At 41.0% G+C, this 18,645-nt stretch overlaps 1 protein-coding gene across 5 annotated transcripts in view; it reads right to left on the reverse strand.

The window, feature by feature from the left end:
- tcf4 (transcription factor 4) overlaps positions 1–18,645 on the reverse strand; it is a 212,568-nt gene that overhangs the window by 81,501 nt on the left and 112,422 nt on the right. For all 5 annotated transcript variants that reach the window (XM_076079918.1, XM_076079917.1, XM_076079916.1 and 2 more), the window contains 2 exons: positions 11,118–11,244; positions 9,176–9,225 (listed from right to left, as the gene is read on the reverse strand). In XM_076079918.1, the coding sequence (XP_075936033.1) occupies positions 9,176–9,225; positions 11,118–11,244 (177 nt within the window). The remainder of the gene's footprint in view (positions 1–9,175; positions 9,226–11,117; positions 11,245–18,645) is intronic.

Here is an 18,645-nt window from a genome sequence, read left to right on the forward strand (position 1 = left end):
TGTGTGTGTGTGTGTGTGTGTAATTGGAAAAACAATAAAATAAAACATGAAATGGACTATAAATGAGGATTAAACAGGCTCATGCTGACACATATATCATTTTACTTCTACTTCCTGTAATAGCTTCATTTTCACGGTTCCATTAAAGCCATTTTTGGGGAATAATCTTGATATATAGATTGCTGTTTATTCATTCAGCATTAGCAAAGCTCTGAGGACGAGCTGCAGAATCAGCCTGAACAACAAATTAACTAAAACAATCATATCTAAAGGAGAAAAAAACACTGTTATCCTCCCAACACCAACAAAGAAAAACAACAGCGAGACGACACTCTGCAACCTGCTAATGTTAGCAACTGATGCCTAATTTCCTTTTGATTACAAAGACATCCCACGCTCTCCTCTCAAGTGACGTTTAATTGTTTCTCGAAAGTAAATCATCAACTCAGCAAACTAAATTTGACAAACAACAATAGCAAACTTGCAGCGCAGGGAGACAGGAAGCAAGGGGTGGGGGGGGGGGGAAATGAATTAATTAAAATAAAAAGACCCGTCTTCTGCAGTGGATGTGAAAAAGAGATGAAAGAAAACAGACAATACTTCTTTTTTTTTGCCTTAAATGAAGTGCGTTCACAAGCAGGAGCATATGGGAGGGCAGCAACACAACAACAAGGAAAACAACAGCTTTTAAACACGCAAACATAGCATTTGAAATCTTTCTGATGTTCTTTATGTTAGAGATCTTACATTTTAAACATCATACAAATCAAGCCCAGTGTGATTGAAGGCTCTCAATGTGAACAAAAACTACAGCTAAAGAACATGCTAGGAGGCTAAAGTGACACTTGAAATCTCTTTGGAATCAGGAGAGGAAGAGTCAAAGTCAAATCAAACTCGGTGCTTTTTGTTTTTCCTATATAAGAGGTCTGAAAACATCAGCAACACAAATTCAAAAGGATGAAAATGTCACAAAATATCGAGCCTTCACCTACCAACAAACACACATGTTTGCTTTTATTTGCCAATAATGTTATTAGATGCAGTGTGTGTGTGTGTGTGTGTGTGTGTGCGTGTGCGTGTGCGTGTGTGTGTGTGTGCGTGTGCGTGTGTGTGTAGCCTCATTTCATTTGGCTCTCATAGCAAACACCCTAAGTGTCGTACAGGCCACAGACAAAATATGTTATCAGTTGTTTGTCCTTCATGATCCGGACAAAATAAGGAAACCGTTTTAGTGCATTAAAGTTACAGTTGCTTTTACTTATAGAACATAACTGACATGAAACAGATTATCTGTGAATCAAATGTTTTCAAAAACATATTTTAGTGAACTGTTCAGCTGTAAAATGAGAAAGTTTGTGACCCGACCACACCAAGCAACGCCCACCAAGCAACACCCACCAAGCAACGCCCACCGGCCGGAGCAAACTTTCATATTTTACAGCTTTACAACTTACACTAAAATATGTTTCAATGCAAGTGACAGAATACCGATTCATATTTAATCAGCGCTGTTTAGTTTGACAATTTGACCAGCAGTGACTGAGAGCAACTAGAGAATCCTAGCCTCTGATTGGTTGCTTTTCTTCGTGAGCTTTGGGGCTTTGAAAGGCCATTAGGAGCACTAAGAGGAGGCAGAGGAACCTGCTTTTTTCACAGATGATCTGTCTCATGTACGACTGTCAGAATATAGTGACAGTTTGAGCTAACATGACAACAAGTTATTTTCATAAAGTTACCAACTGCAGCTTTAAGTGGTCCTGGGTTTAAGTGATGCGACCTTTGATATGTTTCGCACTAAGGGCGACAAAGCAACAGAATACAAGTCATTTTCAATGGAAGCTACAAACTGACAGGAAGTCTTATCGGCGCTCCAATGACACAGGGAAGTGACTATCTCCAGTCCCCTTCCTTATGTCTTCCCACAATTCCTGTTCTGTCTAGAAAATGGAAGAAAATCGTATTCTTGCCGTCAGCTATCTCCCAGTGCTATTTAACGACATAACTACGTCAACGAGCGCTTGAGCAACACTTTAACGGCAACAATGTAGCTGGTCACGCTTAGCCATTTTGTAGCTCTTTCGCTGGTAATATAAACAAAGCATCAAGGGCAGGGTTGGGGGCTTGAGATATGTCAATGAGGGTCCTCATATATCTGGATGTACAAATACGTGTGTGTGTGTGTGTGTGTGTGTGTGTGTGTGTGTGTGCTGTTTACCAATGGTCAATTTTGTTACAAAGATAACTTTTGTTTTTGGCCTCTTAGTGTTAGAACAACCCACCCACACACACACACACTCTTACATTGCAGGCATTCCTGCGTGAAGCTGTTTGTACTCAGAGCAGGTGCAGTCTGGGCAGAGAGAGAGAGAGAGAGAGTGTGTGTGTGTGTGTGTTATTTCATGTCTTCAGTTACATCCCGTGTAAAAACATCACAGAGTGTTAGATCATCTGTAAATCTGTGACGTCCGGCTCGTTCACCATCACCTCTCAGATAACAGCGAGAACATTCAGGTCTATATATTTGACCCTTTTTACAGTCCTACTGTTGTCTGTTCTGCTCTTTCTTTATCTCATTCAGCACTACTTTCCCCAACATATTAATGTTACATTTCATCAGTCTGGTTTTTTTATATCCCATTTCATTCATAAATAAATCAGACTGCAGATCCTGTGTGTGTTATTGTAGTGTGTGTGTATCTATACATGTCAGAGCACAGACCCAGTGAAATGTATAAACATCCTTATAGCTCAGATTGCATTGCTTTGAACCTGTGGGGTCTTTGTAACCCTCAAACAGCTACTATGTCCAACAAAACACACATCCTGTATTTAAACAAATCGTACTTCATTGAAATACAATCAATTCAACAAATGACTGATATGATATGATTACAAAAATACATGCCAACTAAAAGAGTTCTTCCAGAATAGAAAATTAAAAAATCAGAAATTATACCTCTTGTCAAAATGCATATTCTAGGTATGTGCATAAGGACATGTTCAAAACACTGCATTATGAAAATATGTTATGGATATTTGATATTCCAACCAGTGTAAATGTATTGCAAGTTTATAGTGATCATCTTCAGTTCAATTATATTTTAGACCTTGGATTAATGTGACCACTGTAACACTATATTTAAATACCTAAATATAATACCTAACATACTTTTTTAAAATTACTTTTATTTTTACGATTTATTTTGTTATTTTACACAATTCTTCTTTTTTCCTGTTCCTAGTTTTTTTAATGAAAGGTATTACTATTACTGTTACGTTTTATATGATATATATTTTCACAATTAACAAAAGCGGAGCATAATAAATAGTAATACAACAATAAAGAGTTGTTTAAAGAAGCATAGAAAAAGCTGAAAAAAACAAAACAGAAAGTGAAGGTATTTTAACAGCTATTGGAATTTGGATGAGCGTCAGCAACAGTATTACGTATCCAGTTAGATAAATATCAGATATCTAATCAAAGCTGTATTTCAGAGTCTAACCACTCAGGAAAGCAACTTAATGTTGTCATCAATTCTGCATTTGAAATATTTCCATTTAACAAGATTCAGCCTCACTGATGTTTAACTAGCACACACACACACACACACACATATCTAAAAATATGGGTCTTAAACTCAATAAAATTGGGGAGGATAAACAAAAAGAAATGCTTGCGTAAAAAGATTAACAAACGTGATTTTCTTCACTAAAGAGACGAGGAAAAATAAGATGGCTGCTGAGAGCAGGCATGAAGACACATTTCAGCCTCATCCTCGTAGCTATTGGCAGCAGGTTTGGAGGCCGGACCATCCGGGAAAAAAAAAACCCAAAACATGTTAGTAGAAGAGCAGGAATATCTGAACAGACAGCGGAATAATGCGGACCCTTCATGGGACTGATCTGAGCAGCTGACTGGGTTACGGGTTCAATCTCTACAGCGAGACTCGCTACAACGACGCCTTTAATGTGCAACTTTGTTCTACAGTGTTGAGTCCCAATAAGAGACAGTCTGCAGGAAAACAAAAAAGATTCAAGAAGTGGCTCCTCTATTGATCTTAAATACAACCATTACAAAATACAACTACCGTTCTTAGCAGTAATCTCATACTGCATCATTTCCCCCAGAAATCCTACATATTACGCTCAAACACACACACTTACCAGGTATTACTTGTAATCCAGCAAAGTAACCTGGTAATTACAGTTCAATGTAATTTGAATTTTTTAAATGTATGTCCACAGGTTGTCAACACACCGTATATATGATGCAATGTATGTATATAAATGAAAAGGTGGAGGCAGGCGTATTGGTCCAAGGAGAGTAGATCCATATTTATGGGACAAGAGGGTTGAGTTATGTCAAATACAAATAAAGTTTTCAACAAAATAAGCTATTTTTTACTGTCATTCCTTAAGTTTTCTTTTTTCTAATTTATATTAGGGTTGGATATGATTAGTATTTTTGCCCCAATGTATCCCATCATGCTTAATGTATATTGCTGTTCACTGGCTGTTAGCGTCACATTTTTGAAGGATATATATCTTTACATTTTGGCAGATCTGCACTATTAACAATCACTGCATACAGAAGAAAAGATAGAGAACAGATGCTATGGTAACATAATGTCTGAGTGTGTTGCTTAAGTGTTTCAGTGTTTTGGTTTGTATTAAGTTCAGAGCTAAAAAAAACACTGGAACTAAACCCGAAACAGAAGTGATTATGAAAATGAACACCTGTCAGCAACCGGATGCTATTTTTCAGAATAAAAGCCATAGCTCCAAACAAGCCGAAACTGACTCATGACCCGACAGAACCAGCCACTCAAAGACATCCGACACAAAAATGGAACAAATATACAAAAAAAGAGGGGTATACCTACAACGCTCTCTCTCTCTCTCTCTCTCTCTCTCTCTCTCTCTCTCTCAACTGATATCTGTGCCAACAAGGGGGGAAGAAAGGGCCTCTGAATTTATTTCCCTGCAGTCAAACCTCCTCTCCATTTCACAGGCATGCAGGTCCTCTCCTCGCTCCCGCTCTCTTGATGTGAACGGGAGGAAGCAGGCGGGGTTACTCGCATCACAGAGGTGGAAACGGAGAGGGTTCGAGCAGAGAGAGGAGACGGCTCGGAGCACCGCGGACATGAAGGCAGTGCAGAGGACGGGGATCCAAAAGCTGGGTCATGTGACTGTAGACAGAAGACTTTGACAACCGTCACTTAGGCGGTTGTGCGGCGTTCTTGTACAGCACAGGAGTCGGTCAAGGGTTTACGAGACATACGGAGTTCAGGACCCTGGGGCCCACATCCTGTGTCCGACCTGTGGTGATGCTAAGGCTACTAGGACAAGTCAGTAGGGTGGTTTTGGTGAGGCTTGGTTACAGTTGTCTTTTCAAAGCATCTTTTGTCATCCGATCACGCCAGGACGTATTAACTGTCAAGTCTGTACGCTTCGAGATCGGATCTTGCTCGCATTGGAATCCGATCACGCCTAGGTGGCCTGGCTTGTAAAGGGAAGAGAGGAGGAAAACCCGGGGCTGGAACCCAGCTGAGACCCGCTGTCTGGGTCCTGTTGTGTTAATATTAATGGAAAGCCAACATTTTTTGACTAAACCTGAAGTTAAATTGTTAAAACTCACAACGTAGTTTTGTTGTCTAAAAGAAAAGTTAAATTGTTAAACATCATGAGGTAGTTTTGCTGCCTAAACCTGAAGTTAAATTGTTGAACCTAAAGACGTAGTTTTGTTGCCTGAACCTAAAGTTACAATGTTTCTGTGCTGCCAGCATGTAATTCTAACACATTCTATGCCATGTTTCTGTGAGATCACGTGCTGATCATGTGTAGAGGGACAGAATTTTACTGTAGCATTAAGCATAAACATTTATTTTTTACTTTTTTTTTTTATCTCAGGTTAAATTTAAAATCGTAATTGATAAAGTAGGCAGTAACTCAAGCCATTAGATAAAAGCAATTATTACAGAATATTACAAATGTTTAGTGTAATAAATTAATTTCATATACTGTGGAATGTATAGTCTAATGGTAAATTCACATAAAAGTAAAGCAACTGTCCATTTTGCTGGACATCATGTCTCTCTTTTTCACAGCAAACGTCTCATCCGTCCACTTTATACGCACACAAAAGATGAAAAACAACACCAACCAGTCAAACAAACCATGCTTCCTCACTGCTTTTTTCTCTTTTTAACACCTTTCCACCCCCCCCACCCCCCTCCTCAATCCCCAGCCTGATGTAGACACAGAGAAGGGGAGGAAGGACAGGAGGAAGCGCGGGACAAAGCGGTCCGAGGCCACAGAAAGGCGGCCTCCCGCCGTGCCAAAGAGGCGGCCGACACGCCGTACATTCAGCCATCGTTAACTGGCGATTAATGAGGTCAGCAGCAGAGAAAAAACTCTCCACATGTAAAAACACCTCAAAGCTAAAATTAGAAATGGATCCATTGAGCACTAGAGGCTGCAAATACAGGTTATTTTCATAATTAGTTTCATTATAAGAACATACCGTCATCCTCTGCCTGCTGCTTGGTGTCATTAACACTCGCCAACCCAAATATACATTCCCTTTATAGTCAAATGAAACAGAGAATAACAGCAACACCTTTTTACCACATTTGTAATTCATTAACAAGACATATATTAGGTAATTGATCAATCAACTAATTTCAGCAAAACCACCAAATTAAAGGTTATACTTATAAACTAAACAGAATCCATTTCCACCCAAAAAAAGTGAAAAACAAAGAAAAGCGTCTAACTCTGAGTGTGAAGTTATGACAAACTAAACCTAAAAAAATGAAATATGCGTTCTACCGCTGCATCTCCTTATTTCAGCCGAGCTCCAGGCCTCAGAACAACAGCTGGGGTCAACTCACGGCACTCGAGGAACCACGAACACGGATCATGTAGTGATGTTTACCCATCACATATTTTCTGTTGGATTCTGCCCACGGACAGAACACCCTTTACGGGAATAGCTTGATTCATGGAAGATCTGTTTCGGGCTGGAACTACTGATTGTTCTAATGAATAATTCAATCAAATGGCATAAAAATGGCATGTTCTCAAAGCCCCATGTGTCTTCAGATGTCTTGTTTTCTTTGACCAAACAAAGATTCCATCTGCAATGATATAAAACAGAGAAAAGCAGTAAATGCTCATGTAGGAGAATGTTTGGTGATCGGTGTGGCGAAGGACTTCAACGATTGGCTCATTTTCTGTCAGTTGACAAATCTTTTCAGCGACTTGAACTGATTACACTTCAATCCTCAAGTCCTCCAACCAGCAGCACATCGACCGCTAAGACTTTCATGCAAAATGTCTCAAAATCCCGAAACCTGATAAATGAATTAACTCATTCATTAATTATTGATAAAATCAACAAAAGGATATAACAGTGATCATCATGCTCTTTCTGCAAAAAACAGTAATTTCAGCAACACTTTAATTGAAGTCCCTCAATCATTTCTAAGGAGTATATGAAACACGTAATAATAGTGTATTACACTATCATATAGTAGTAGGCACTGTTTATTAATGCATTTGTTAGTAACAATAACTATGGGCACCCTTAAGTGGAGGCTGCTGTATATGAAAAAAACATATAGTTACAAGCACTCGTACTTACTCATAATGCTTTATAACATTAATCATAACACATATAATGACTTATAAGGTCAAGAATCATAATTGCTGGTCACTCACTGACACTTTTTTTGTTCAAGGATTGTAGTGTGCTATAATTCCCATAGCTGTATTATGTTATAATCTTGTTATAACGCATTATAATGTGATTATACGTTACGTTTGCTTTAATCTATGAAAGAACACAGGAAATGTTGTAAATTCATTTTCAATTGACTTAAAGCAAGCAACGACCACTTCAAATAACATTTGAATGCATTATATTAGTAATCAAAATGCGTTGCAAAAATATTATGATGTATTAAAACTATAAGAATTATAATAAACTATGATGCTTGCAAAAGAAATGCCAGTGACTGACCAGCAATTATGAAGCATTATGATACTTTATAATGTCTTATGACTACTGGTAAGTGCTTATAACTGTAATTACACAGTGCTATAAGCGGATTAAAACACATTATAAGTATGATTATTATAGCAATATAACGTTATGGGCGTTACCAAAATGTCTTCATAGGACAAGTTATAAATGTTGTCATATATAGACCATTAATAAACACTTGAAATGGTAGCTGCATGCAACCATTTCAAGTGTTTTATAAACCATTTTCAAAATCTGTATACTGCTTAGAAATGTTAAATGGGGAAAAATAAAGTGAAAAAGGCAGGATTGGATTTGTTGTTGTTTTTTGTTACATCACCCCATTTGTTTGTATTGAGAAGAGTGTTATTTAGTAGGTATTAGCATCTTTTCTGGCATGAAACTCTTTCAGCTGATTCCTAAAAAACAGGAACCGACAACAAAAAGCTGACAGCTGTTTGCGTCCGGCTCCGACAGCAGCATCGGCTTCACCTCCGCAAATTCACAAAACCTGGCAACGTGTGCAGCTTTTCTTCCTCCTACAACTCCACGTTTCTCAGGACTTACGTCCTTTCAAACCCGCTAAAGAGAGAACAACCTCCAGCCGGCAGCCGAGCACCATCGACTGCTGACAGTTTCAGCCCAGAATGCCACAGATAGATCCAACACAATCGGCGACAAACCAATCAAATGATGCATTAATAAAAGGGAAATCTAATGTTATTCTGTGTTGGTATAGATGGTTAAATTCTCTTCCTTTTTTAGTCAATAGTATTGGCTTTGTGCTGTCAAACATTAAGAAAAGAAGAAGCATCTACACAACTACATTTCTTTACATTAAGAACGATTGATGTCTTTTTAATTTGTTTTTATTCTAGCATGAAATTCGTCCAGTCGACTCCCCCAAAAATAGGAACCAACGAGAAAAAGCCGACAGCTGTCTGTGTCCAGCTCGACTCCGACATCTTCACCCTGACAATCCCACAGAACCTGGCAACGTGTGCAGCTCTTTCCACGTCTGCTACAAAACCAGCTCAGCTCATTCCAAACACGCTGGAGCATCAGCAGCCCTTCTTCTTCCGACACACACACTCGAAGCAGCGATAACACCGCAGAAATAATAAGGAAAACAATCATGTTATCACTTACTGAGGACGGCAAGCCGGGAGGGACCTTCCGCACTTTCTTTGGGTGAACCTCTGAAAGAGAAAAGAAAAAAGCAACAAAACAATTAATGAGGGTTTAACAGGCCGAGAGGCTTTTTATTCTCTCTCTTTTGAAAAAGGAGATTCTCTTTTTATTTGTTTTGATATAATCGATCACCCGGAGAGGAAAAAGAGCGAGGCCACTTTTCCCACCGCAGTCGATAGATTTTTACAAAGAAAGCTGTCACTGCAAACAAGCGCGACACAATACGTCGCAGCAAATAAAAAAGACGGAATCAAAAAAGGACAGGGTTGATTTTTTTTTCTTTTTCTTTTCGGTCCGATAAAAGGAAGCAGGGCAGCTTTTGACATGTTTATATTATTTTTCAGGGTTTCTCTCAAGGGGAGCGAGGGAGCGGTCTATTAACTGGGAAGGTGAGACTTTGATGGAAAAATGAAAGAGTGCCTTTTTTTTTTTAAATTGGCCCAGTGTCGTAGTCGTGCGTGTGTGTGTGTGTGTGTCCTTCCAAGGCTAGCGCTACCAAGGCTACACCTCGGCCACTATTGTCCTGCTTTCTAAAAGACTTCCCCGTATTTTTTTTTTTTGCTTAAAGTCCCTTTTCAAAACAGACACACACACACGGACCAACAGGATGGTCACACGCGGACACGTACTCACAATGCTCGGCCATCTAGAAAAAGAAAACACACAGTGGTTACGAACTGGGATTAGTCCAGGTTAAAAGGTTTCACCAAGGTCGCAGAAAAAAAAGTTTCCGTTTGGATTCAGCAAATGACGGCAGGTTTAGGCTGTAATGACGCGTTGCTTTATTTCTTCAGTCTAAACAATGAGAATTTAAAGAATTTACAGTAAAGTTGATGCATAGAAGAGAAAACTGAATTTTCACAGGCACTGTTCCTGTAGCTCATAATCTGGGATGTCATTTGTCTTAGATTTGGTGTTCCGACTACGCAGCAAAACATCCAGAGATTTAGACATTCATGATGCAAATAGAAAAAAAGAAAACCATAAATAGATAATATATGTTGTTCCCAGTGAAGTTAACATTGCTTTAGCAATTTGTATGAATCAAAACTGTAAGTATCTTTAGAAAAAACACAAAAGAAAGCAGATCATCATCAGTATAACTTGTATAATAATAGTAATAATAATACTTAATTTAATTTAAATTCATTTATTTTATATTTTTTATTTTATTTTATTTTATTTATTACATTATTTTATTTTGTGTTATATATATATTTTACTTTATTATTAATAGCATGATTATTGTTACTATTATTATTATTTTTATTACTAGTAGTATTATTAAGAAAATGTTAATTTTTTTGATTTGTATTATTATTTATTTTAAGTTGAACTTGTTAATATGTCATACTTCGTTTATATTGACTATAAATTGAATAAAATAACTTGAAAACACACCAAGCTCGCATTACCAGCTGTATGTTCCAAGAAGCACACTTTGGCCCAGCGTGGGGGTGCTTGACATGCTGATGGGGTTGACAGCGATTTCTAAAACAAATGTCTTGAATGTGTTTTTACGATGCGGGTGCTTATAGGTCCACGTAGCTCAACCTAATTCAGTTCATTTTGTTGTAATTATGGAGGCTGAGTTGTAAGGCGCTACTGAATTGCATTATGTTTCTAATATTTTGTCCAGCCCATTTATCAACTGACCATTTATTTGAATCAACACTAGAGCTGAAACATTTTGAAAAAAAACAACTAATTGCGATTATTTTGACCGATATTGCAACTGCGATATGATTTGCGATAATACAGGGAATGATTTCATTGAAAAAAGTATTGAAATGATGATGGTGTGGTTTTAGCAGAGTAAAAGCAGCTTAATGACGTCACTGCGTCTCTCCGTGTGCGTTCATGGGGTCCGTGTCATGCGAGTGTGTCGGCGGCATCTCACCCATGGCGTCCATAGGCAGCGTTCTCCTCCGCGGGTTGGAGCCGTAGTGCTGGTAGTACTGACCGGCCGGCTTGGTGGGCGATGCTGCGCCGGGACTCCCCAAACCCATCTCGCCCCCCAGTACCGACTGGTCGAGAGACACCGAACCAGACAGAAACAGAAACAGAGAGAGAGAGAGAGATTGTCAATCACGTGACCTTGTGACTCAAAGACCAGGAAGGACGCAACATTCTTTCACAAAGGAATTAGACCAAAGCAAGAAAACATATTTCTAAATTTGAAGACAAGCCAGTCATAACGGAATACGAGATGACCTGACATCCTTTAAAACGATCATGTGACTCGGCGCAACCAAGGAGATTTTTCAGTGTGTTGGAGTTCAGCTGCTTTACTAGAATGTTGAGGCAGACATTTTTTGGGGAGTTATCCAAAATAGTCGTTGTAGTCTGGATGCTGGAGTTTGTAATCTTGAGGCAGCTTGAAATGTTGTCGGTTTAGAGTCGTGTGGAGAGTCTGACATACCAAACATTAAATACAGTATTGATTGCTGGAACGTTACTTGAAATGCAGAGGATGCTTAAAAGTGATGTTGACAATAACTGGACTGGAGAGTACTGATTCTTTCAACTTTCAGCATGTTGAGCTGAAAAGTGAACGGAAGCTGGAATGTTGAGGACAATTGAGAATATTGGAATTATTTGTAACAATTACCCAGAATGCTTGAATGTGTTGATTAGCGGATGTGGAAGGAAATGTCGACCATAATCAGAATGTTGAGAGCAAACAGAATCACTGGGATGTTGGTCCCAATCGGAGCATTGAGGATAACTGGGATGATGCTGATCAGAATGTTCATTGTTGAGCCAAAGTATGTCGGTTAAGTGGAAGACAGTTATTATTGAATGCTGACAGAAGAATGTTCTGGAATACTTGTCGTGATGCTGAACACGGTTGGAATGTTAGTAATGCTGCGGAATGTCAAGTTTGTTGAAGATTATTGTCAATACACAGTGCTTTTAACCCTCACGGGGCCTACTATGCAATCATACAACCGTCTCTGATGATACAATAGCATGAATGTAAGTGTTATATTTATCTTTGCCACCACTCCCACCCATCATACATCAAGCAAATTGGTGGTATTAGCATTACATGTGTAAATGTATGGAAGTCCACATCTGCCAATGTCAAAATAAAGTCATTTAATCAAATTGAAATTTCCTTTTCTGTGTGAGTATGACGACATTAAAATGGACAATGACAAAAATTTAAATTCAACTAACAATTTTTTTTGCGGGGTCAAAAGCAGAAAAAACATAAAAACAGACAGATAGATCAACATCAGAGAGACAAATACATAAATAAATAGCCCCTCCCCTTGGATTTGATTTAGAAGCCGTCTCACGTCCAGGAACCGAGCCTACCTCCGACACCTCGCCGATAGCGACAAAATGAACCGGCAGTATTTACCTCCGTGGGAGCCGCCTCATGCCGCTCAGCGTGGAGAACGTTCACTTCACTTGGTGGCTCCTCCGCGGCTCAGAGTCTTTACTTCTCCTCCCTGCTGCCTCTTCCCTCCTCTAACTCTGTGACTCTGTTTACGGCTCGAACTTAGCAAACCGCTCACACATTGTCCCCGCTAATTAAGTTCAATGATTCGGCGGCAACAAGTGGCGTCTGGGCTGATTCGAAAAAAGGGAAGAGAGCGCGAGAATAAAAGACACAGTGAAGGATGGAGAGGGTTTTTTTTCCCTTTTTTTAGCAAGAAGGGAAGAGGTGAAAAAGAGCCTGCAACCCCCACCCCCCCTCCCTTAAATAGACTCCACCACTACTCCGTTAAAGAGTAGACTTTTTTCCCAGCTTTCTCGTTAAGTAATTAGCGAGCACTGTGTTTAAAGCAAAGGGGGATAGTGCACTTGCAGGGGGGGATGGGGGTGTTATGGATGGATGCTTTTCGGGGGCTAATCTGAATTCTGATCAGTCGCGTCCGTCCTCCGAAAACAAGAGTTAGCTTGGCACTGCCGGGCCAAGTAAAGGCTTTTCTCATGCTAAGCAGGGCCTAAGTAGGCCAATTACAGGGCCAGCCTCGGCCTCAGAGCCATTCTCCGGCTTAAAACAAAAGGGCCCTTGTCTTAAATAAAGTCAGTCACACACACACACACACAAAGAGATGGAGAGGGAGTCAGACACAAAAGGCACACACACACACACACACACACACACACACACACACACACACACACACAGTCACACACTGATTCAGTCATCCTGTTCCTCTGTCCGTGTGTGTTTCAGTGTGTGTCGTTGGGGGTAAAAGGGGGTTCCCACTAAAACAAAAAAGGTCTCATTGATTGTGGCGCTTTTCCTTTCTTTTCTTTTCTTTTTTTTTTTCTTCTCGCACTCGAGCATCGATGCCAGACCGGGCCAGACCGGTCACCCCGGCAACCAGACGAGGCTGGAGGAGAGGCAAAATACCCGTCCGTCTCTCTCTCTCTCTCTCTCTCTCTCTCTCACTCCCTCTCTATCCGTCTCTCTTTACCTGCTTGTCTCGTCGTCTCTCGCCAATCGCACTTCATTACACACTTATCTGCACAATACAATTCTGTTATTACGGATACCAAGATTGAATAGATAGTTCGATTGTGTTAAAGGAGTATTCTAGCAATTAAGTGTTTCACTTGCATAAAGTTGGATGACCAGCGGGAGAAAGATTGGTAAAAAAAGCAGCAGAGGCCCAGCTATCCTGACCTTTATGGGTGAAGCTCCAAAAACACTGGCTCCTACATTTCCCAAAATGCAATGGATCCCCCCCGTCTGGTAAATGATCACATATTTCAACACAGGCTTTCTGTTATGCAGTTAAGTCAAGATGTGTAGCTGCTGTCATCAGAAATAGAGGTTTCCAACGGTCCAAAACAGACCTAGCAACATTTGACGTGCATTAAGAGAAGAGACCTCTTACAAGTGACAAGTGGAACATGCAAGTTAATTAGACCTGGTTCAAAGTGCAGCAGCCACAGTCAAAGAGAGCAGCGATACACGTCATCTGTCCTGCCCTAAAACTAGATGAGTGCTGCGGTCGCATAGGCCGAAAAATGACGTCTAGTGTTGTTTCCTGACTCCTTATTTTTTTAACCCGAAGTAAATGTCATGAGGTCAAGGAAGGATGTGAGGGAGAATCTTCACTTAGGTTTTAGGAAAAAGACGGCTGCGGTGTTCAAACAGTCCGACTGCACTCCGACACACTGAGCTATGACGTGGGTGATTTCGCCAGGAATTGTGTCATTATCTCCTTTCGTTTTGGTAAAGGATGGTCCGGTGTTGCCTACGCTAAAGGAGACGAGAAAGGATTCATTGAAGCACCTTTCCTCAGCATCTAGGGAATTCAACCAGCTCTTAACGTGGAGGCCACTTAGATACTTGTGTCATTTCACTCAGTTAGAAACATTCCCAAGAAAAAAAGGCAAGGGATCCCCAGAGTCGTTAGGGTTTCTCCTCAGGGGACCGGGGAATGTGTTCGGCCAATCAGCTGGTCCGAGAGCTGCATTTGCCGACTCTTCGGCGACCTACAGTGACCATGACTCCCTGCTCTGCGTAGCTCCACAAAGATAATTATATGTATCTTCGTATATATATACAGTATATTTCCATCCACACACTGTTGTGGGTTCGCTCCTCCTCGCTTGCTTCTGTTTTACTTCTCTCTGTCTCTCTCTGATGCTGTTCATCTCTCTCTCTCTCTCTCTCACACACACACACACACACACACACACACACACACACACACACACACACACACACACACACACACACACACACACACACACACACACACAGGTCTGTTTCTCACAGAGCTGACTGGGCTTCGGTACCCAGCTGCTCACAGAGATGATATTAACTAAGATAGATTACCAGGGAGGGAGAGGGAGAGAGAGAGAGAGAGAGAGAGAGAGAGAGAGAGAGAGAGGGAGAGAGAGACACAGAGAGAGAGAGAGAGAGACAGAGAGAGAGAGAGAGAGACAGAGAGACAGAGACAGAGAGACACAGAGAGAGAGAGAGAGAGAGAGAGAGAGAGACAGAGAGAGAGAGAGAGAGAGAGGGGTATAAAGAAGCAGAAAGAGAAACAGAAAAAAAGAGAACAGGAAGTCTGAAGAAGACGGGGTCGGAGAGAAAGAGCAACAAATGACAAAAATAGATGGAGCAGCAACCAAAAGGGAGACAGACTTGAAAAGAACAAAATAAAAAGTTTTTAGGACGAATGGATGACTGTAATGTCCCCCTAAAACGGTTGACTTTCTTTTTTACATTTCTCTTTGTCTACAGATCAAACAAGTGAAATATAAAATGGGAGTTTGGTAAGCTTGAGAGATGTTGGTCTGCGTATTTTTTTCAGCTTTGGACGGAGCCAGGCTAGCTTTCTCCATACACGCTGCCAGTCTTTATGCTAAGCTAGGCTAACCACATCCTGACTCTAGCTTTCTACTTAAAGTGATAGTTTGGGTCTTTTTGATGTGAAGTTGTATATGAGGTATAATCATCCATACTCCAGTTTGAAGGGAAAAGCAACGTACTGCTGTGGACGGGGGAGGCAGCAAAAGTTGAACCATATTTGGAATATTTTGGCCGGCTTACCTTGCCATGGGACAGCTATACAGTCTATGTTTCCGACGGGGGAACTGAAGTGGTTTTCTATGCTCTCAGCAAAGCTACCAGACTCCATTGCAAGGGGTAGACCAGCAACCTCCCTGTCCCGTGTTCTGCGAGGTAAAATTACAGTTTTGGTGGCTTCAGTTCCCAGTCGGAAAGGGCTGTCTCATGGCAAAGTAAACAGGAGGATGTATTGTAAATATAGCATCACACTTTAACTGATATGGAACTTTTTGGTGGGGCTTTTCTTTTAGGTGTCTAAAACACCGTGCGGTAACTCCTGTGTGCTTCTCCAAGCCGGAGGCGGGCCGACCTCCATCTGTAGGTAATAACACACTGACTGTGGATAAGAACCTCATACAACCCCGCTTCAAAAGATCCAAACTACCCCTTTAACACACATGACGTGAGAGTGGTATCTTTGGTATCACGTCACTTTACTGTCCTTCCAGGATATTCACTTTTAAATCAACGAAAGAGACATTTCTTATCAACAGAACATGATTGTTTTTCTGTCTTCCTCTTTTTTACTGCCCCCTCCCTCGTTTTCCCACTCCTCAATTTATACCTCAACCCTCTGTCCCCGACTAAAAAAAATAAATACTCAGATGTCATCAATTTCCACCACTATGAGAGACACAGAGAGAGAGAGAGAGAGAGAGAGAGACGGAGAGAGAGAGAGAGAGAGAGAGAGAGAGAGAGAGACGAGAGAGAGAGATAGAGAAAGAGAGAGAGAGAGAGAGAGAAAGAGAGAGAGAGAGAGAGAGAGGACAGGAAGAAGTCATTAATTACCAGGAAATGCTGGCGAGGCAGCGGCGCACCTGTACGCCAGCTTCGCTCCAGCTGACACACACACAGATGTGTACACATTTCTGCACACACACACACTCCTGAGGGAGCGAGGCCCTGAGGCTGCTAACAGAAACAGAAAGGAACCAGCAGAGACGAACGAATAAAACTGGACTCACGGAGCCAAATCACTGTAACCGCCCGTCACACATCGGATATTATACACATCGAGGGTTACATCTGACACATCGATTTAATCATTTACTGTGTTAAACGACTAAAATAGTGGAAAAAGGTTCTCAGAGCCCAAAGTGAGGATGGAAGACATTCAGTTTACGAGATAAACCAGAGAAAAGCAGGACATGCTCACATGTATTCTTTCTTGACTTAATTATGGAAGTTCAGTTGTGATTCATTTCATGCTGATCAACTAATTAATCATTTGTTCTTAGCACTATGGTGAAACTATACTGTTTGTATCCCTTTGTGATGCACTAAAACCATTGAATCAATCATTCTATACTTTATTTTTCACCTGTTTTGTTTGAAGTCATTTAGTTCCTTTGTGTGAAATGCTTGATGCTCATCTTGACCAACACTCCCTTGAAAAAGAGATTTTGAGTCACTGAGGACTGGTGGTGCGACAGTACAACGGTCTTCAAGGTTGCTTGTGATAAAGAAAATAAATGTGTATTTGATTGGCAACTAAATCTTAATACAATGTAAAAACGGAAAATGTAAAGATGGGAAAACGTGACAGTGATCCTGAAACACAACATTATCGGTAAGCGTCGTCAGATACTGAGATTTCTTCATGTCCGTGGTTGACTGCTTCATGGTGACGGCTGAGAAGGAGTGACTCCTTATGGCAAATCTAACAGTTCGGAGCATCTACTTCACTACTTACTAGAAAATACCAAACAAACCAAACATTTTGACAAGAAACCCTGAATTAAAGATGTATCACTGCTACAGTTACAGGGTCAGTGCCCTTGAGCAAGGCACTAGCACTGCCAAGGGTTGAGGTTCGGTTCCCTCTGCAGTGAAAATTGACCGATCCTAAGTCTCACCCCCCTCTTAGTTACTGTTGCTAATTTGGACAAGCTTGAGAAAAAAGAAACATGGCGATGTCGGTTCTGTTTAGCCGGGCGCTGCAGTGTTTGTCGGATCGTTTCTGGGCACCAGCGAATGTGGAAGCATACGTTCACGGTCAGTCTGAGCTCAGGCGAGAGGTGGATAGTTCCGCAGCCGGGCAGCAGCGGCTCCTCCTCCAGCCAGGAGCAGAGCTTCGCCTCGCTGCTTCGCCTGGGCGTATTGCTAGTATAGTCTCCCAGGACGTACAGCTTGGCCCGCAGCAGGGAAGGGAGGCGAACCAGAACCAGGATTTAAGGTGGGCTGACTGTCAGAGCCTGCTGCAGTACAATTAAAGGTTTAATAAAGGGACTCTGGTGCCAGGAAACACTATTACTTTTTTCCACAGGGAACACTAACATCATTACAAAATGACTACATACAAGGCAATGTGTCCGTGAAGACTGTGACACCAATGTAATGTGACTTCCTTAGCAACGTTACCCTTGAACAGATGTAACATATCTGAGTATAATCTAATATCTGAGGGAAAGTTGAGCGACTTCCTGCCAAGTTCCAAGTCTGCACAACTGTTATTGGAGCACAGAGCGAAAAGGGGCGGGATGTAGGAAGGGTCAATTAGCTTTACGTTGTCAACAAAGGATGTTCAAACAACCGATGACATCCAGGGTAAAGACTGAGCCGATTATGAAAAGTTAAAGTCTGAGTCAGCCAATCAGGTCACAGATCCGCCACGACAACACTAACATAGAGACGGCCAATAACATCAGCACATTGGAGTCTCTGAAACACCAGCTGCTGTTTGTGTGTGTATGTGTGTGTATTTGTGTGTGTTTAGAATGATGTCAGCGCAAGAATAAAACCTCAGGGACAGATAACAGCAAACACACACACACACACACACACACACACAAACATATCTGCCTGCAGTAGCATTCGAAGCGACAAGGGATCGACTTGCCAATGACAACTTCCTCCGTCTTCTAACCGCTCCACAGAC

Source organism: Anarhichas minor, unplaced genomic scaffold (genome assembly GCF_050575085.1).
Source record: "Anarhichas minor isolate MPS153535 unplaced genomic scaffold, ASM5057508v1 ptg000073l, whole genome shotgun sequence".
In the NCBI taxonomy this organism is placed as follows: domain Eukaryota; kingdom Metazoa; phylum Chordata; class Actinopteri; order Perciformes; family Anarhichadidae; genus Anarhichas; species Anarhichas minor.